This window comes from Notolabrus celidotus, chromosome 8, assembly GCF_009762535.1.
Source record: "Notolabrus celidotus isolate fNotCel1 chromosome 8, fNotCel1.pri, whole genome shotgun sequence".
Lineage (NCBI taxonomy): Eukaryota > Metazoa > Chordata > Actinopteri > Labriformes > Labridae > Notolabrus > Notolabrus celidotus.
In genome coordinates this window covers 21,593,162-21,614,449 of record NC_048279.1, presented here as the reverse complement: position 1 = coordinate 21,614,449, position 21,288 = coordinate 21,593,162, and the positions used below count along the sequence as shown (strand labels likewise).

Below are 21,288 nucleotides of genomic sequence, written 5' to 3'. Positions count from 1 at the left end.
GGTAGAGAAGGCAATATTGTGTACAATATGTTTTTTGAGCCAATTGTTGGTTGGTTTACATGTTGATATTGTTGATGACCCCTCCCGCTTTGTCTGCATGCCTTGTGTTTCAGTCTCCATGTGTTTCCTCAGGCTTGCAGGTATCTGGAGATGGCATGTGGGTGGAGCTGGGGGGGTATTCTGAGTTACCTTCCCAGCTTGGTGGGGCCTTCAGAAGACATGAAAAGCCTGCCTCTCTGAGCTCTCATTCTCTCTCAGCAGGGCCTGCTACTCCTTCCTCATCCTGTCTTTCTTGGTTTTGGAGCATGCATGATCACCATCAAACAACACCTTCATTCATCCACACATAACAGACATCACTGATTACTCAGATACTGATATATCACATGATTGTTTGATTAGATTGGATCTTTGGGTTAAATAAGTATTACTTTTGAAAGCTTTATCTGTGAGTGACCTACCTTCTTCTTACCAGCCTTGAGCCAGGTGGTAACAATATTTAGGTGCTGATTGTTGGTTCTTGTTTGTTTTATTGTTCCTTATTTATTAAATAAACTGTGGAGGAGCTAAATGTATGTACCACCAATTCCAAGATAAATTTCAATGATGAAGTGTACCATGCTGTGTTTTATAGTATGGTATGGTATGGTATGGTATGGTATGGTATGGTATGGTATGGTATGGTATGGTATGGTATCCATTGCATTGCATTGCATCACAATGCATTGCAGTTCAACACAACTCATTATAATACACTATGCCTTGTCGCATCCAACCATATTGTTTTGTAATATTTCACATTTTGTCATATTGTATTCTATTGTATCATGTCATGTTGTATCATGTCGTATCTTATCATGTTGTGTTGTTTCGTGTCATTTGTTGTGCATCGTATCATATCTCATTGTGTCACATCTTAGTGTATGCCATTCTTTTTTGTATCCTATCATACTGGTTTGTATTGTATTGTAGTTATTGTATCATGTCATATCATATCAAATCTTATCCGTGTGTCTAGCCAGACAAAAATACATCTGGACAGTATTATGATTTTTTTTGTTCCCTGCGATTTTCGTGCAAATAAAGGACAGAAACAGTCTTAAGCACAGTGAACAGTTAAAGGCATGGGTGAGCAAAGCAGTCTTTGTTTGTCCTTCAGTATACGGTACCTTCTTATAATGTTTAAATTGAACAAAAGAAACGTGATTAACGAGCAGTCATCTGTAATCTGAGTTGTTGTACAATTTTAAGATAAGTATCTTTATTGGTGGAACAGCTGTAATGACATATACATGTTGAATGAATGTATATGTTTATGATTGTATAATTCATAAGGTAAAGTATACATTGATTAAACATGGGAGCTATACAGATTACAATGCCATTTATATGTTCCTGCTGCCCTCTATTAAATTTACATTGCCATTGCCTTTACATAAACACAGCTTTGTGTTTCTTGACAGAATTTTCCAGAGTATTCTACATCACCATAAAACATAACAGAAAAGAAAGTCATCTACATATGCCTTATACATATAACCACAGAGTCATTATATATTTACACAATCTCTTAGTGTACATTATTACATTTAACAGAAAATAATATTTCACACAAATCTGAATATTTTTATAATAACTTAATTTAAGTTCGAGCAGATGTCCTTGACCTTTCCAGAATATCAGGCAACTGCTTCACATAGTTTCTAAAGAGATTATTTTTCTAATAAACATGACAAAAAATACACATAAATATTGTTTAGGAGAAAATAAATGCTTGTGTAAAATATGCAAGAGGTATTTCTTCCTGGATATTACTGTTAACAGTAGAAATAATAGATCTTTCACTGATGTTGACATTGAAGAAGCGTCAGGCTTATCAAAAGGCTGCCGTTGACTGTTGATGAGTACCATGAGCTCAGTGAAATGTGTTAGAGAAATAAAACACTTGTAGAAGGTGAGACCCACTTCTCCTTGCACTAAGGTGGATTTGAAAAAGGTGTTAAACTTTAGTCCTCAGGTAGCTACATCAGTCTTTGTCATCTGGTAACCATTTATTGAAGCGTACCTATCAATAGAACAACCTTCTTAAATGAAAAAAATACCCTGGTAAGAGGCTTCAGGTTGAGTTTTTGAATAATGCTGTAAAGAACAGAAGTATTAATTGCAGTCCTTAATTTCTCCATTTTTTTCTCCTTTAATTATCTTTCAGTGTTTTTTTTCAAAGAGGGATTGTAGCTTTTGTACTCCTATGATTACGTCTAGAAAATCATGATTTTATTTAGATTTTTTTCATTATGTCTTTCCAATCAACCTAATGTCCAATGTCTTTGAGAGGAAGTCGCAGGGTAACAACATAAAGGAATAGGTATAGCAAATAGCACAATATTGAAATGATGTCTCCAACTGGGATTTATTCCTCTATTACTGTATGTTATTTTCTATATTCTGGCATGTAATGTATCTTTTGCTATCTTTATGCATACACTGCAGACAAAGAAAGTATTTCTTGTATTTATCCAATGTGATTTCTCTGTGCTTACATCTTCCAGTTCCACCAATTCTAATATTTCAACTTCCTGTGAATAATTTCCTCTCCCTTTAGATTCTAGTTTATAAATTCTTTGAGCATTAAAGTACAACATAAACAAATCATAAAAATAGTTTTAAGCTTCCACATAATGGTTAATTTGAGGGTACAATGTCTAAATGTTACCACAATGACATATGAATAAATACACATCTCAGTGCAAGCACAAGAGAATATACATTCCTCATGCCATGTTGTGGGACGACATTCTCAGTCTGCCACTTTGCCTGTTTTTTCTGCTCCACCCGCTCACTCCTGCTTGCCCTGCTGCTCCTTTCCTCCTCCCACTTCCTTATTGGCCCCCAGCTGCTGCAAGAAGTCATCCAGGATCTGCTGGGCTGTCGTGGAGGTTACATCCACTATATCATGCTCCACAAGAGTTACCTTTACCCCTCCATTCCCCACCCAGTTGTCATCACCCACATGGGCCTGCTGGAGCTTTGACGGGGTGTCAGTGTGGTTGGCACTGAGGGGCGTCTGCTGCTGCTGCTGGCTTTGGGGATAGAGGGGTCGAGGTCTGGCAGCATAACTAGCAGCCATTTTCTTGTAGATTGCAGTGCTGATGTCGTTTACAGAGAAAGGTGGGCTGTACCTGGAATCATGCTGGCCTGAGAGACTGTTTTCAGTTCCTGTTGTCCGTACCCCCTGTTTAAATGGGATGAAGGCTGTGACCCTCTGCGGACCTGCCTCTGATTTTGTTAGCCAGTCATGCACTTCTTCTTCCACTTTTGGAGCATTTGACTGGCTGTCTTCAAGTGGAGAGTTGGCAGACTGACTGTTTGAAGCAGAGGTTGTCAGCAGCTTCTGTATGGCCTCAGCAGAATTAAAGTGCTTCTCCAGTAACTCCTTTATCAAGCACGGCACCTAATGATGAGACGGCAAACACAGACATTATCTCTGACTTAATGCAGGCAAATGAAGACACATCCTTAGTTTTACCCTCAGAGTTTTCAATAATTGATACCCTCCTATTCTCAGTGTTTTTAAATACTTTCTGGACTCAACACAATGTTAGGTTTTCCAACTTCTCCCACAGTAGCCCTTTTAATTGTAACACAATATTTCTTCAAAAATTGAGAAAGAACAGATTTGATTAACAGACTGGAGAAAAATAGAAAAATAAATAAACGTAAACATAGCCTTTTTCTTCTTCAATGTAACTGCCTATAAAGTAGTTCAAGCTCCACTTACAGCAATTGTAACAACTAAGTTTTGTTTATGATACATCACTGTTAAAAAGCTAAACACTCAATTTACACTGTTTATGACTGGGATGCGGGCAGCGAGCAAAACTAAGACCAAAACTTCTTATGATTGACATCTTGTATTTCTATTTATTTACTTATTCATTTATTTATTTACCACCTGTCATTTGATTGTATTTTATTTTATTTTATTCTATCTTTTAACTTCAGTCAAATGTAATGTTTACTTCTATTGACTATTATTTTTACATTGTTTTGGCACTTTCACAGAAGAAAAGGATATGAGCATTACTAAAAACTGTATTTTAACCCAATATTTTGAAGTATCTGGAGGCCCATATCGACAGTGCTCCTCTATATAATGTTAAGTTATTTTCCGTTGTTCTAATCTACTTCAAATATTATCTGTGTGTGTGTGTGTGTGTGTGTGTGTGTGTGTGTGTGTGTGTGTGTGTGTGTGTGTGTGTGTGAGTGTGTGTGTGTGTGTGTGTGTGTGTGTGTGTGTGTGTGTGTGTGTGTGTGTGTGTGTGTGTGTGTGTGTGTGCATTTAAATTTCATTGATGAAAGGGGGATGAATTAAGCACTCTGTGACAATTTAATGTCCATTGTTTGTGGAGCTCTTTGATATCCCACTGATTTAATCTCATACTTTAACTCCTCCAGTATTTCTGTCTTTGACTTGAATTACCCTTTTCTCATTTCCTCACTTACATTGTGTATGAGTATTACTAAAATGGCCTCTATGTTACTGTTTTGTACTTTACAAATGTTCTCTATCTGCTATATTTTTCAATCATCAGACTGTTTGTGGGAGTATGTGGGAGTATGCAAAAATGTCCATTAGATGGCACTGTGCTCACATTAATGTTCTCCAGGGCAGCCATGGTCCTGTGGGCGTCCTCCAACTCTGAGCTCAGCTGGGACACACGGTTCAGTAGGTACTTTCTCTCACTGCTCAGGCTCTCCGACTATTCACACGTAAGAAGACATACAACAGTGTGTCATGTACATGTGAACAGCCCAATGTTTGTGAATGCAGAGAGACTACTTCCCTCCTTCATTAATCTGCCAATGTTATCCACAATCTTATTTCTATGCAACTTTTCTCACCGCTATATGCAAGTGTTCCCCCAGCAGGTTATTGGCCTGCTTGGTCCCAGTGTGGGTCTCTAGAAGGCTGCAAGAGAAAGACAAGGAAGAAAAGGGGACAACCATAAAACTTCAATGTTATGATACACTGTAGTACTGTTATGTCTGCATTCTATCTATGGGTTAAAGACAGTTGTTTCTCATGCAAGTGGCAAGCACAAAGTCTCCTTACAGCTATACAACAACTGACACCAAACTGCAGCCCAGTGTGAGAATAACCATTCACCCCAGTTGTTCCAGTCTGTCAGAGAATGTCTGGTATGTGCCTAGTGGGCCATAGCAGTTGGTCGCTGGAAATACAGGCCTGACAAACTTTTGCTGGTGAGAGTGAAGGGACAGAACAAACAACATAAGCCCCTAAGTGTCTGCTGGCCAAGAAAAACAAGTCACAAAAAAAGGCACGTGACCATAAAAAAGCAAGGGTGTGTGACTTTTATCTGTTTGTTCCATGGATCAATTGCTCTATAGGAACTTTTATACAAAGCTATAGGTTGACTTGATGGGATTTTATTGATTAGCTCTGGAGGCTATATGTGTTCCAACATCTCACCATTTCACTCTCATATCAAATAAGTTTGCCCTCTATGTATTGCATCATCCTAATACTCGTACGAGAGAGGTTCCCCTGTCCACTACATTTTTTGTTTGTGCATATAGGCCATTGGGTATTAGCAATGTCAATCACTCATGCATGTTGTATTGATAATTCCCAACCTTTTATACTTCTCCTTGACATGGCTGAGCTCATCCCTGGTCCTCTGCAGCTCTACCTCCAGGCTCTCAATGCAAACCACAGTCTGCATCAAGTTCTGGTGGAGATCTGTGTTCTCCTCTTGCAGGGCCCTGAGAAGACAGAACGATGGGGGGTGATTTTTTGTCATATAATACCTTTCCATTTATTCAAAGTTTTGAGGCATCATTCCAGTGATTTCAAATGCTCCTGTTTTAGCACTACATAAAGATATAGTGGGAATCAAGATCCAGACCTTACAGAACTTCTCATTGACCTCCAGATCTGCTCATAATAAGACCTTCTTGCATATGCTTTGAAATATTGTTTCTTTAAGTCATAAGAATACTTTTTCTGGCTTTGTGTTTTAAATAAACCTCATGATCTTAATACTTATGGGCTCAAACAAATGCTGAAAAGATGGCTGCAACAGAGGTTGTATGCTACTTGTTTCAGCTGTAGTACAATAGACGTCTGGCAACCAGCATGTTGGGTTGGATAATTTACAGGTGTATTTCTTCAAAAGCTCTTAAATTATTGAAAAACGGCATCATTGGACACACACTTTAGTACTTACTGGAGGGTTACAACTATCATTCAACTAGCACTGAGTTTTAGTTGTTTGAAGTTTAAAGTATTTGGTGCTTTTATTATTTTGTCATATATCTTTTAATTCCTTTCTCACACACATATAACACCAACAGCTGGTTATATAAAAGAGTTCCATAAATACACCTCTCCCTGTTAGAAGAGGAGTCGAGGGAGAGAGAGGATGCTCATTACTGTGATCAATAACAAATGACCTATCTCATGAAACACAGTGTGAACAAAATGAGAGAAATGTGAAGGTAGCAGATAGGAAGTAGCTTTTATTCAAATCACACTCACCGGAGATGATCTGCATCACTGAGTGTTTCCTAAAAAGGAACAAAATAAAGATAAGAGAAGAGTGAGTGATAACTACAAGAGATGGGGGACATATTCTAAGATGAAATACCGGTGAAGCTGGATTTCAGTAAAATTCACAAGTTTAAGGCACCACACACTTTATCAAAACTTTCATATTGAATGTTTATTGTATTGAAACTATGATGATCAGCTTTCAAATTAAAGCTGTTTAAATATGAAATGTGAATACTCCCTCTGTTTCCCTGTTAAATGTCACAACATTAACCTCATAATTGTTTAATTTGAACTCCACTGTGCTGGAGCAGAGGCAGGACAATTCCAAAAACATCACTGTCCATTTACAATATGTAGATATTTAAACATATAAGCAACAGTAGCATTTTAGGGTTCATTACAGGCCATAGGTGCTATAGGTTCAAAAAATAAAAACCTAAATACTGCAAAAAAAATCCATCCATTAGAATACCTGTTGTCACAGCAGATTGAATAAATCATATATATATATTTACTCAGAAATGGACTTCACTAGAATCAGTTAGTTTAGTTCGGCTGTACTGTAGCCGGTAATACTTCCCATGTAGGTGTGGTTTTGTATGCATGTATCTGGCATACAGGTCATCATCATGACAGTTTCAATGAGATGGATCCTTCACATTGACCACATGATCATAGGAAAGGTTGTGCAATGTTGTGTGTGGTTATCAGTACAGTACACAGTGGGAGCATAAGCCTGTACAGACACTTACATAAGAGCAATGTGATACTCTTATCCAACCAACTCACTCTCAAATTTATCATGGTGCTGCCTGCTACTGAGGGAACTGCCTTCTGTGCCATGTGCATTGTTACTTTCTCTGCCTACTAAAGAATTTACAAATAATACAGTAACTCTAGGCTTGCACTTGAAAACAAATATCTAAACTGATAAATCCGGTACTTTCATAGGGAGTTTACCCTGAAAGTACTGGGCTGTAATCAGCTGCAGTGCTGAAGAATGACTCAGCTTGCACTGCGTAGTGCTTGACACGTCCCACACAGCCTGTGACTCAGCTACACTGCCTCTGCAAGAGAAGAGCAACACTGCACTTCTTATGCTCATCCTGTTCTTTTTACAGACATATCTTTCCCTCAACGCAGTGCTATGCCATCATGAGCTTTAGGACTGATTCATTGTAGTCATGATTCATCTATTTTTAAGGTGTCTGACTGAGGATATGACCTAAATACAAAACACTTAAATGTTAGATTAGCAGGAAATGAAAATTAATGAGGCATTCATGGCCCAAGTTCAAGCTTTACCTTTTCTTAATGTATTGGTTTTATTGTTGTTTTTTGTAAAAGACCACGCATTGTATAAATAAATACACAACAAGCTATATTAGGAGAGTTTGAAAACAGATTTAAGGATCAAAAGTAGACAAATAAACCAAAACTTCTTTCCGATAATGTTCTCTTATTTTTCTAAACTTAAAGAAGTTATATATGGGACATTTCAGTCTCACATTGTAGAGCTAAGGGCTTGATGGAACCCTGTTGTGCCTTAGTCAGAAGGTTGTACCCCACTACAGTAGAAAAACATTAGTGTAATGAACTCACTCTGTGTTGTTTAGAGTGCCCCTCATGCTGTGACTGATGACGACCACTCTGCCCAAAGTTGTGACTGGTAGCTGTTGATGCTGTCTCCCTGGTCCTCGATGAGTCAGACTTTGACGATGAAGACTCAGATCCATGGCCTGGCTCAACACCCTTGGCTGAGGATGGAGGGGAGCTTATTGGCCCTTTGTGACCAGGGCCAGGGTGCACCTGCTGAGGCTGGTGCTGAGAGAAGTGTTGGGTATGCTTGCCATGGAAGCCAGTGGCCTGCTTGTTACGGTGGTGCCGTTGTTTTGGCTGGACTGGTTCAGGGCTGGTACTGGTGCCGTCTGTGAGTTGAGCACCACTTTGACCATATCTGTCCCCTGACAAGGAGCCCCCAGTTGGTGACGTTCTCCTGTCTATCCGGCCGCTTCCATGGTGAGCTTTGTGGGTGGCAGAGTGGGAGTAGTGGTCAGGTGGGGGACTACCATGATGTTTCTTAGCTACATACGAGATGAGTTTATCAGGATTGGAACAATCTGAGTGTTTGCGAGGGCTGCTGAGAGCTTCCCTCTCCTGTCTACTGTGTTGTTTTGGGCGCTGTTCCCTCTCCTCTCCTGAGCTTTCTCTGTGTTTCTTGGGTGGGAGCTGAGGCTTAACTGGGGCCGGTGTTTGGGCTGTGGCAGGTTTATTTCCAGTAGTTCTATTATCATTCAAACCCAAGATGTTAAGATCAGATGGACTTATAACCTGCTTTGTAATCTCATCCAGAAAAGCTGAGAATTGTAACTTTCCCTGCACAAAATTTGACCTGGCTTGTTCAATCTCAACTTGAGTGATCCCTTTCCCCTTCTGTCCACTAGGATCTTGGCCTTTAGACACTCTCGGGGACAGCACCTCCATTGATTTAGCCTTACGAATGTCATTATGAGGCACGTTGTTTTTGAGGATGCCTTTGCTGGGTAACTGGCTAGAGGACACTGCCCTTTTGGGGCCAAGAGAGACCCCTAACAGAATGTCTTCATTGCTGAAAGCCAGGTTTCTGTTCAAACTAGCTGCCTTATACAGAGTGCCACAGTTCATATTTGGTTCCCTGGATTGCTCCCTTCCAACATCACAGCCTGCACTCCTGCTGTGACATCGGTCAAGAAAAGAAAAACCACCCCTTTCTTTCTTGTGTGAGCTTGAATGGGTCTCACTGCAAATACTACCCTTTTTGTCTTGTGTGATCGTTGCGAAGACAATGGGCTCATTGCCATCATCTTCCCTGAAACCTCTGCGGATGTCTGCTATGTTGGAGCAGGACAGTGAGTGCTGTGGCTGCACAGTGTGATGAAGAGAGAAGGGATCATTTGCACTCTCTTCTGTGTACCAAGATGAAAAAGAGGAAGAGGAATTGGATGAGGAGAGGGAAGAAGAAGAGGCCCTGGACAGAGTTACAGGGGTTTCAGAGTTGAAAAGTATCTCATCCTCTTCACTGTGGTGAAACTGTTGTGAATGATGAGGATGGCGGGCATTATGATGAGAGCTTTCATGGAAATAGTGACCATGTTGATGGTGACGGTGGTGCCCAAGGCTGTCATCTGTATTTCTATCTGTGTCTTCAATCATTGTGTATCTACAAGACAGAAGAGTGACACAGGAATATGAGCGGTATCCGTAATCACTCTGGACCATGAGGTACATGCAGAATTGTTTAAAGTTCAAAAACTATATTTTTACAATGTTGGAATTGTTGGCAGAGTTGGTGTTTGATTGTAGAATCCATGATATAAGTACACTACTGGTCAAAAGTTTTAGAACACCCCAATTTTTCCACCTTTTCATTGAAATCAAAGCAGTTCAAGTCCATCAAATAGCTTGAAAGTAGTGTGTTGCGTTAGCAATGGCCCTGAAAAAGGCAATTAAAAATGGAAGAAAGACAGACCATCAAAACATTTTGGTTTATGAATTGATTCCATGATTTATTTTTTTAATTAAATTGTTTATTTGTTCAACGTTTTCATTTCAGAGCACAATAAGACATTGAACTGCATAATTTTCAATAAAAAACTTGAAAAATTGGGGTGTTCTAAGAAGTTTGACCGGTTGTGTAAGTTTATTAATATCTCTTCTACAATACATGATCAAAGAGTGGAATGAACAATACCTCTGTGACTGGGGGTCTTGGTCATGGTGAAGGTGATGATGGGGATGGTGATGGTGCTTCCTTGGCTTGATTTCGCCCGGTCCAGAAGGGCTGTGAACAGGCTTAAAATAATTATCCATCACCGTCCTCTTCCCTTGTTGCAGACCCCTGTCCTGGTTTTAACAACCGTACAGTAATGGTGATCCTTGTTGGTGCTCAGTTGTTTCCTCTGCAGCGATTTTTTTTCTGTATAACCAAAATGTTTTCTGCCTATGACAACTGCAGAAATGATCAGTTAAGGTCAGAGGATAACATACTGCTGTTTTGGATCACAAAATAAGTACAGCATTACGAGAGATTCTTTGTAAAATAAAATATACTCTAAACTAGCAAACTAAGACTTGAAGTTGAAGTCTGCTGTCCCCACAGAAGAGAAATCTCCAAGTGTTGCAGAAAAATATTCATCCGTTGTTTTGTTGATTGTATCTAGCTCTTTGAACAAGATAGTCTTCCTCAACGGCTTGCTGTGGAAAAGTGGAATCATCGCTCATCAGCAGGAAGATTAAATTCCTGGATTGTGCTTTTGCATCCTGCCTGATGTAAAAGCGGGGCACTCATTGAACCAGCTGAAAGAGCGAGACCTTTGTCCTCATACAGTGACAATCGAATTGAGCCCTAAGGGATACAACAAGGTCAGTTTAACCCAGTGAAATAATATGCTAAATCGGAGTTGAACCATTTTTTATTATCTCTCTTTCAAACGTCTTAAGTTTTGTTGTAGATTTTTTGTGAATTCATATTCTACCACTGTTAAAGAATAATAAAACAAAGGGAGGGACTGTATGAGTATCAACTAAAGTTATTGAACTGCCCACAGCTGTCCCATTGATTTTTGGAGGTTTCCTGCTACAATCTGGTTGTTGCAAACATAATAACATTTATTCCAGGATGAAATTATTGGAGATTGTTTCAAAGAATTTTTGTTGTTGCTACTCTTCCCTAAGTTTTTGTGGTCACACAAATATTGTTTATTCATAAGCAACATATTTGCATGGATATGATACAATTTTTTTATTTATCAAGTAGACTGTGTACATCTTTACAGAGTACTTCCCTCCTAATATTCCTGGTCTGTAGTTTAGATCAGGGGTTCTCAAACTTTTTGGAGCAAGGGACCCCTTACAGGTGAGAAAATTTTCATAATTGTACGGAAGAGCATTAGAGCCACTGAAAAAAAAATAAAAAATTTAAGGTCAAATTTTTCTTGTTTTAATCATTATTCTGAGAAAAAAGTCAGAATGCTGATATTATAGTCAGAATTCTGACTTTTTTCTCAGAATTCTGACTTTTTTCTCAGAATAATCATTAAAAAAACATTTTGACCATAATTTTTTTTTTTTTTTCTGGGGCCCTAATCCTCTTCCGTATAATTGTAACATAGATTAAGCACATGCTTAATATCATTTGCACTCTTAGATGCCCTTGGAACTATTTGTATTGTAAAACTTATTAATCTAAATACTTCAGACCTGTTCCATCGTGATAAACAGATCACACATAAATTTGAATCATGTAAATACCACTTGTATACTTTAAAACTGAGGGTCATTGCATTCCTTGTGGACTCAACATGACAGCATTTATACTTTTCAAGTAATTGATCTTAAAAGCTTTCATAAAATGAACAGTAGCAAGACTCACATATCCTAACAATGGTATATATGCTGTTTTCAATGACACAGCACAATTTTATAATTTATTAGAAATGTATTTTAATTATTTCATGGACCCCCACGCTATGGTACACGGACCCCCAGGGGTCCCAGGACCCCACTTTGAGAACCACTGGTTTAGATAACAAAAATTCACAACAGATGCAGCTTCCAAAACTTCCCAATTATCTTTACATTTGAATACTTCAGTCTTAGTTCTTACATAAGTCACTTAATTCAAATTGAGTTTTCCTTATAACTTTGGATGACAAGAATCACACAGATCTTGATTGGTCTATACAACACATAAAAGCCTGTGGTGTGGCATCTTTATCAAATGAAAGGGATTACTCCTGTATCTGTGGGGCACAAACAGCATCCTGTCAGCCATCCATGAAAGGATCAATTCATTGAGGAAGGGAGGGGGTGAAACTCATTCAAAGGGACAACGCCCTACATCAGGATGATGCTGATCAATAGTAGAGAGCTATAATTTAAAAGTTATGTAAGGGAGGTTGCCCAGACTTGTCCTGAGTATTATGATCAATGCTGAAACCCAGTTAAGCAGATAAACACCAGGGGGAGGTGGATTTAGGTTCTACTTGTCACAGCACCCTCTGCTGTTGAGAAAGGGCAACTGCACCTATGGCGTTTTAGCGTTTGGAATTTTCCATCCTGTCACACAGAGCCTTGCAGTGTATGTTTCTGAATATTTATAGTTTTGTCACGTTCACTATCACCCAAAGATAACCTTGTAGCAGTACAGCGTATCACAAGTGTCAAATTTGACTATAGAGGCCCTGACGCCTGTACAATGGGTGTCTATGTGATACCACGATACATTTGTTTAAAAAAAAAACGCACCACAAGCACCAGCAGCGTTCATGGCACTCGTATATAAAGAAAATACGTTATTGGAAACATGCCATCCGAGTTGTAGAAGATGAGTTGGCTGTTTTTCTATTGTTCAGTTGTTAGAAACAGCATATCATTGCAGTAAAGGGGGACGTAGATCCAGCTTTTCGAGCAAATTCCAGTTTGATCCGGTTCTTCGGACCGCATCACTAACAAAAAATATTCATCCGCGTAGCCATCCCGTGACGTCAGCTGTCCCTGCAGTGAACGTGGAGCATGAAATCCTAACTTGTTCGTTATAAATAACCAAGTGCTGTGTTTTTACATATTACCAAAAAGATAAGCACTCAAACGACATGAACGCGGTATCACGGTATCAATACATGTTTGTCTAAGCTTGTATGAAGATGAACCTTGCATCATGACTAAGCAATGTGTCCAAAAGTGACTTATAATGCAATTGTATTACCCCACACTGATTCATTCTTCAAATATGTGTTAAATACAGGTCGCATATGTAATCTGTAAGAGCATATAACCATTTTAAACGTGTTTTATTTGATAAAGTCGGACTAGTTTTTTCGTCGGATGAATAACCCCTTTGCTGTTGACGAATCCCCCACACAGTATAAATACCGCCTGAGACGCCATTTCAACTCACTCGAGAAGAACGCGCTTTCGTCGGTCATATGGGCGCAGCAGGTTAAACCAATCTTGTTTTTTGACCTATTTATCGTCGAAATTTAATCTTAACCATCGTTTTTAGCACTATATCCAGCTCGTTATCATTAGTAACGGTGTGTTTTAAACCGGAACAAAGCGTCAGGCCAAGTCTCTACTTCGAAAGGCCTTGACATCGAATACTCAGCGTAACGTTCATTCAGTGTCTACTAGAACGATACCTTTAATATTTTCAACCTGTTTTTTACGACTTGATTTTCACTTGGCATATGTCAGTGAAAACAGCCCTTTACTTTATTTGCCGACGGTTATATGCCATCGACTTAACACCAGGCAGAGCGAGCCAAATTTAGGCTTACGCCACAGCAATAACATAGGACGTTCAGTTCTGTTTTAGTCTTGTTAACTTCCCAGCAGTGTCGAAATAGCTTCATCATGTCTCAACAGACGTATTTCATGTTCTCGACACAGTCAGTGGACATAGCAGCAGTAGATAAAATAGGTTTCGGTTCTTCCTACTTTTGTTTCAGCACTAGTTGGCCCAAGACGGGATCCGTGACGTAGCAGTCTGTAAATAGTTCCCATTGGTTGGTTTGAAAAAAAAAAGCGTGACGTAGGTGTCGAAAGGGGAGCGGTCGTCTCCAGAGCTGTGCCTGCGCTGAGCGAACGCAAGTATCTAGTCTCTACTTTGACGGAAAGGCTCTAATACAGTCGTGCTCTTGAGTTAATAAAAATGCCTATAATTGACAAGGCTGATCAAAAACGCGCTGTTTAGCTCAAGGCTAAAGTCGAGATAAAGTAGCCTTTAAAGCAGGCTTTGAACAGAGGAAGCAGGAAAGTAAAGAAGGGAACTGAAGTTATCGAGATCAAATCAATTCAATGCATTATTAAGGCAGTCGATTATACCGTGACTAGCTTTCAATGTAAATTAGCTTTCAAGTAAGCTGACAAAAGAAACCGAAGTACTAAAGCCAATTGTACTTGTCAAAATTATAAAGAGCAAATACTTACTACATGTATTATTGACAAGGCAGTGTGAACTGCTCAAGACAAATGTTCAATGTAAATTAACCTTAAAGCAAGATTAGAAGAAAGCTGCGATGTTAACAGCAGATCTTAAGCCAAAGAACTCGCAAAGGTTCTAAAGAGTAAATTGTTTACTCAATTATGATTTAGCAAAAGCAATAAAACCAGGCACGCATATATAAAGTAGGCCTAAGACGAGAGATCTCAAACGTCTTTCAGGCTAGATTATATCTTCATCAGCAACATATGACGTGGCCTTTCACCACTCTTAGATTAAACAGACAAAAGTCAGAGAGGTCAGTCATGTTTAAAATTGAGTCCTTTCAAGAAATCTGAAAATAATGACTTGTCTAAGAAGAGAGTTTAGATTGTGTATTAATACCAAAGATGCTTTCAAGACAATCAGTTTTGTGAATGAGGCTCTGACCTCAGTCTTCTTGAATCCATGCCACTGTTTGCAAGAGGCTTTAGAGGCAATTACGCCTTTTTTTAACTCCTTGAGATGCACTCAAGTGATTTTATTTCTTTTTTTGCGATCAATTTTGTTAAGTTCCAGTGATTTCATTTGATTATACCAAGAGGAAAATTTGAAACCTCAAGAAGGAAAAAAAAAAAAAAAAAAAAGCAGATCATTCCAGTGCTGCTCTTATGTTAGCTCAAGGAATCGCAGGCAAAGAGAAAAACCACAAGTTGTTTTTTTTTCTTTTTTAAGTTGTCACTTTTATTGCTTAGAGAAGACGGAAGATTTTTTTTTTTCTTTCATTTCTTCGGGGGATAAATGGACTGAGTTGTCAAGGGGAAGAATGGACTTAGTTATGAGAGGAGGATCGCAGGACCAGCGCGGAGTGAGGCCGAGGAACACAGGGAGCACCAGTGGAGCCAGGCAGGACAGGACCAGAGGGCGTGGGCCACCAGAGTGTGGAGCCAGGCAGGACAGGACCAGGGGGCATGGAAGGGAAAAGCAGAGTGAGCCCGAGGGAGCAGGAAGCAGCAGCTGTCTTCGAGTGTACACCAGAGGGAGCCAGAGGCGCAGGGCAGGGTAGCGGCACAGAGAGGCCAACGCAGTCGCAGCAGCAGCTCCTGAGCAGGCCAGCCAGCCAGCCAGTGATGAGGGGTGGGACAGGGAGCGCAAGTGTCTTCTAGCTACGCAAGTTTATAGCAGGAGTTGGTTTGTATATTGGGTTGAGGTACCTCCTGTAACATTTAAGGTATTGCATATTTTAAGTTCATTTTAGAAACTGTTTAGAACACAATTTCTTGCACAGCTCTCTCTTCCTCTTTTCAGGCAAGCCGTGTAAAGCGTTTTGTACCGTGGTTCCCTCTCCCGTTGTGCGATGACATGAGTGTGGTGGTTTCGGCTGTGATGAATGCCTTGGTAGTGTGCTGACGAGGAACATCCTTTCGGACTTCTGCCCCCTGCAGTACGAAGTAGTTCCCCCCCCCAGCCGAAGGGAGAGGCAGTCCTCTTGTTGTTCGATAGGTCTTCCCGAGGAAGTTTCAGCATTGGAGTGTGAGAGTGGATGGTCTCCCGTGCAGCCGATTGAGTGTGTACAGCAACCCTTCGGTGCTTCATCTGCTCGTCAGTGGTACAGATCAGCTACATCTACCTCTTTATCTAAGCAGTGAGTGAATGCATGTAATGTACATGTGGGTGTAACTATCCGGTACATTTACCAGTGTAAAGTCTTATTTTGTTAGTTATATGAAGTGTATTTAAACAGTTTCAAAAGAGGGAAATTAAGTATTTGTGGGTCAAGGGGAGGGGAGGGGGCATTTAAAACGTGTTTCGAGTTCTTTTTTTTCACAGGCCTGGCCCTCTAAAGCTGATCATCGAAAGAGTCCCCCCGTGCTAGCCCCTCGGTACAAGTTGAGCACATCTTATTGTCGATTATGCTATGGATCTGGATCATGTCTGTCCACTGCGTTTAAAGAGATGTAGGAAGGTATTTTGTATCTCTTAGGTCCATTTGATTGTCTTTTGTATGAACACTTAAGACCATGTTGAAATGGGGTTTGCACATATTTTGGGTAATGGGAGGGTGGGTTGTGGGGCGTTAATCAGTCTCTTCCCAGAATTTACAGCTTCGTGTAACCCAACCCAAAATGGCTTGAATAGGCAACACCCAGGTGCACCCTTCAAGATTCAAGTGGACACTTTGCCTCTCAGGATAGCAACCTCGAAACTAGTCTCCTGATGTAGCAAGAAGCTCTGTTTTCCAAGGGAGTGTGGTAACAAGTCTCTTTACTAGAAATCATTGTAATTTGGTATTGGTAAAGGTTGATGTTGCTTTGTTGGGTTTGGAGTGGGTTGTGTATTTGTGACTCTTACAGATTAAGTTACACGACCTCCCCTTTGAAAAATCTACCTCCACGTCTGCAGTCGTAAGGATGGAACCCCTCGCGTTCATACTTGCGGTATTTAAAAAAAAAAAGGTCCTGAAAATAGAATAACTTTTACAAAATGTATTCTTCATAGTCGCACAGTGTCCTTTTGTAAGGGTATTTTGAAATTCCATTATTGTCCTGTAGTTGTGTACTGCTTTTAGGGGTATTGTGGGGAGGTATTTTCCTTTGCATTTTTCAGTGTGCTGTGTCCTGTGCGCTTTCCAATACCCAAGACCATCAGGAAATCCTAACTCATTGTATGTTCAAGTTTCCTTGCGCATAGAGCATCACGTAAGGTCACTAAATGTGTCACTTCTCCTTAACATTCATTGTCTGGCTAAAATGCCTCCATTGAAATTCCTTTGCAATTAGTTACTGTGCCTTGTATTAACAATACAATGAGTAAACTATCTGTAAAGGATTTGTTATTGCATAATAAATGCATAGCTTGTCGTGATTGAATACAGTTCTGGTATGCATTTGTTCTTCTTGGGGGGGCTTGTGTGGGGGAGCTTTTCTTGTGCTTTTTCAGGTGTGACTAAAGCTTGGAGCTTTGTAGAGCACGGATGTGACCTGGGCTCGAATGACCACCTTTTCAAAGTGGAAGAATTGAAGGCAGATAAGTTGAATCCATCAAATATAGCTGTTGGAAAGCAGAACGTTTTCAGCCCATGATGGGTTACTTAAATCTTGAATGGGCAAAACTGCCCTCATTTTTTTTTTTTTAAATGACAGCAACTTGCTGAACTTGATTGTTGAAGTAGCACTGCTGTGCTTTCTTAACAAGAGTCTTGTGATAACGGGAAGATTTGATGGAGCTTCATTGATTCTGACATTATCTGCAGTAAAGCATTTGGGTAAGGATAACAATAGTCAGTTCTACGATCCTGTGGGGGGTATAGGGGTGTCTCTTTTCTGCCTCTTTGATCTTTCAGAACAGTCCAAAGGAAGAATGCAGTCTACCTAGGACAACACAGGAATCATCTTGCCCCTTCAATCAATCAACATGCAGTTTGAACATGTGGAGTCAGGTTGTTTTTGATGTGTTTACACATTGGAACACTTAGCCCTCAGCTGCTAGCCCTTGCGCAACTGTGCATGTGGCAGTTTGTAAAAAATGATTTTGCTATCGCGCAACTGTGCGACGTTCTCAAAGTGAAGGCAGCTGAGGAAAGCTGTGCATTGTATAGCTTTTAATCTGGTTGTGAAATGCAGCGCAAATGTGTTGCCTTAGTTTATTCTCTGCATTCGTTTTTGTTTGGGCGTATCCCTATACTTCTCTTTACAGAAATCAGAGTGCAAGACTGGTTGAAGGACAAGCGAGTCCAAGGCCTCTGACCTGGAGTGTATAGTAAGATGTTGGTTTAACTTGTCAAAATTGACTTCTGCAATGTAGTTGACAAAATGACATCTTGGAACTGGCTTTATGTTAACCTCAAATCATGAGTATTAATGCTTTACTTGCATATTCCTCTTTGGCCACGGGGCCCTTTTTTGCTTTGCATCTTAAACCATAAGATGAGTAGAACTCGAATCTTTGAGTATTGTGTGGTGGGTGTGTTGTGTAGATCACTCTTTGTTTCAGATCATTTTCGTCTGTCCGCTCCGATCTCACCTGCCTCTGAATGCAAAGCCATCTGTGGAAGCTGTCGGCCAATATGAGTGTGGCTCCTGAATGAAGTACCAACCCTCCCCTGTGCGCTTGAGCTTAAATCTGAACCCCCTCCAACATCCTTCGCAGAAGCCCCGCTCTCTGTGTGTTTGTGTGTGCCTTTTTCTTTCCCCTTTGGTTTCTCAGGTCAAATTAACCCTAAAGTAATCTTAAATTTTCATCTGGGACGGCCTTACCTGTGATGGAACACTGAGAATCCACTCACGTTGAGATCAAGAGCTGCAAGCTTGTTTCGCTAATACTGCATCACGTCAGTCTCATGGGTGCTGAGTTAAGTAATGGTTCCCCTTGATTTTTTTCTTTAACATATCATGGCTTTAATGTGTAACTCACATATTTGCATGCACATCAGCTCTGCATAACATTTTATTCTTGGAACGCAACATAATCACAAAGTTGTCGTCAAACATTGCAGTATTTGGTTGGGGTTTTTGGGGTGGGGCAACACTCTTCTCTCTTCCTTTCAGATTTATTGTTCAGCTTAACTTAATACTGAGCCTGGCGACATAGTGCTCTGCAGGGAGTCACGGATCGGTTGGTACAGCCACCTTTTGGGGTAAAATCTTAAACTATGAAGAATCGCGCATCACCGAGGATGAATAGTTGTGGTGAATGCTGCTTTGGCAGTCGCGGTAAACACTATCCATGTTAACTAAACTTGTCATGTTCAACTTTTGATATAAAGTGTGGGTTGATGTGGGAGGGGGGTGGGGTTGGGGAGGCTTAAATTGTCTTTGTGTCTTTCCATTTCAGCTGTAACCTCGGTGAACAAGCCTTCAGTCTTTTTGACGTGCACGTCCTGCTGAATTGCAAAAGGAAAACAGCTTTTGGGTTTCACCAGGGATTCTGGCATCTTGGCTTTGTGTAAATATGGATAACAGGATTGGATCTCATCAGTCAAACCTACCGTGTTGTTGGGGGATGCTGGGGATTGGGGAAACCAGTTGTCTCTCTTCTAGTTTCAGGCTCGTGACCAAGAGAAATCCTCATGCGGTGACAAAATAATGTAGCAGCCAGGTGTAATGGGTTTTCTTTTCCTGGAGGAACAAACCTCTGGTCTTGTTCCTCCAGGTTTTGCTTTTGCCCTCTTACAGCAACAACAAAAAGCAAAAGACTCCGGTGGTGGCACTCCTGACTTCTGTCTTGACGGGGTTCAATTCCCTGCGGTGTCTTGCTTTAGCGATGTCTGCTGTTCGGGTGAACTGAAAACTCATTTTCTTGATAATTTGGAGAACAATTAGACCTGGCACTTTTCCAACCGCTTAGTCCAACAATTGAAACTCTGGAGCTACAGGAAGTTAGTGGTCACGATATTTAAGTCAGGTTCACTTTGGCTCATGTATTTTTTAGTAGGAGCCTGTAATCTGAACTAGCATACACTGTATTAATTACACATTGTAACTTCGTCCAAACAGAACTTCTGTCAGCAATATTTTTGTATATATCTATGTACCAATGTGATTTCAACTTAATCAATGTTTTAAGTGAAATCAATGTATTAAACATTGTCCTTTTGAAATTCATCTCTGGATTTTTATTTGTCACCACAAACCTGCCTGTTTTTTAGGTTCTATACACCTGACCTATGACTTTTCACATAGATGGGAGATGGTAGACATATCTTAAGTTAGGATGCTTATAAGTAGTCTTTAGTTAGCAAGATCTAAATACTATAAAGTGACTATCCAATAAATACCATGTATGACTGATCACTTGATGACTTAACTTTATGTCTAGAACAACATAACCAGAAATTATTTGTATAATAGTTCACAAATGTCTGGAGAATAATTTTAAGTTTTCTATTTGTTCTTTAGCCAATCTGATACAAGTTTGGTAACAATACAATATGCTGGTTTGGCCTAGTGGTAAATTTCAAAATTCAGCTACCCAGGTTTGACTCCAGTCTGCAGACCCTTTCCCTGCATGTTATTCCCTGCTCTCTATAGAGACGGTAGATTAAATGAAATTGTTCAGGCAGAGAATGAAATGAGGAAAGAATATTTGAGCTGTAAATCATGTAAAGCTAACTACATAGCTATCAGGACAATATAAAGCCTGAAAATTAGCGTAATACTCTTTTAATTCAAGTTTTATATATTTGCCAACATGTCAATTATTAGTTCATATGAAATGACACTTACAGAAATAGCATGTCCCCTCTCCACTCATTAAATTCCCATAGAATGTACATTCATCCCCTTAGACATTAACAACTATAATGATGCTAAAATGGGCATGGCTGATAAACAATTGTCATAATGATAGTTAAAATGAGACGTCTGAGTCAGGCAGGCCATTGGCAGCAACTGTTACTCAAAGGAGGGACAATCCAGCAAAATGTATGGTTAGCAATTTCATTGCATACAGAGAGATGGGAGAGACATGAAATCGGTGTGCCAGTTCTTGTACGAGTCTAGGCCCATAACAGCAAGTCCGAGCCAACCCAAACTTGAAGCTTAATTTATGTGAAAAGTATTAAGTCTTCTCCTTAAAGAAGAGGGGATGTCTGCTTCCCAGACCTTGACTGACAGATGATTTGAAAGGCAAAGGGTTTGATAATTTGGTAACTGAAGGCACTTCCTCCCATACTCTTTTAAAGACTTTATGTATCACATCAGACCTGCATACTAGGATCAAGGTATAACAGGGACTATAAGGTCTTGATATGATG

The 21,288-nt window shown here is 40.0% G+C and overlaps 1 protein-coding gene and 1 long non-coding RNA gene across 2 annotated transcripts; one reads left to right on the top strand and one right to left on the bottom strand.

The window, feature by feature from the left end:
* Positions 1-1,277: 1,277 nt before the first annotated feature.
* Positions 1,278-10,923, bottom strand: LOC117817638. Its single transcript, XM_034690392.1, has 7 exons — positions 10,305-10,923; positions 8,177-9,773; positions 6,560-6,588; positions 5,656-5,784; positions 4,903-4,969; positions 4,653-4,760; positions 1,278-3,451 (listed from the first exon to the last, which is right to left on the bottom strand). Exons 1-7 carry the CDS (start codon positions 10,421-10,423, stop codon positions 2,837-2,839), a joined length of 2,664 nt encoding a protein of 887 aa, XP_034546283.1. The 5' UTR covers positions 10,424-10,923; the 3' UTR covers positions 1,278-2,836.
* A 1,616-nt stretch (positions 10,924-12,539) lies between these two features.
* On the top strand, positions 12,540-20,133 carry LOC117816860. Its single transcript, XR_004632037.1, has 2 exons — positions 12,540-16,179; positions 16,365-20,133. It is a non-coding gene; the product is annotated as an uncharacterized LOC117816860 (long non-coding RNA).
* Positions 20,134-21,288: the final 1,155 nt, after the last annotated feature.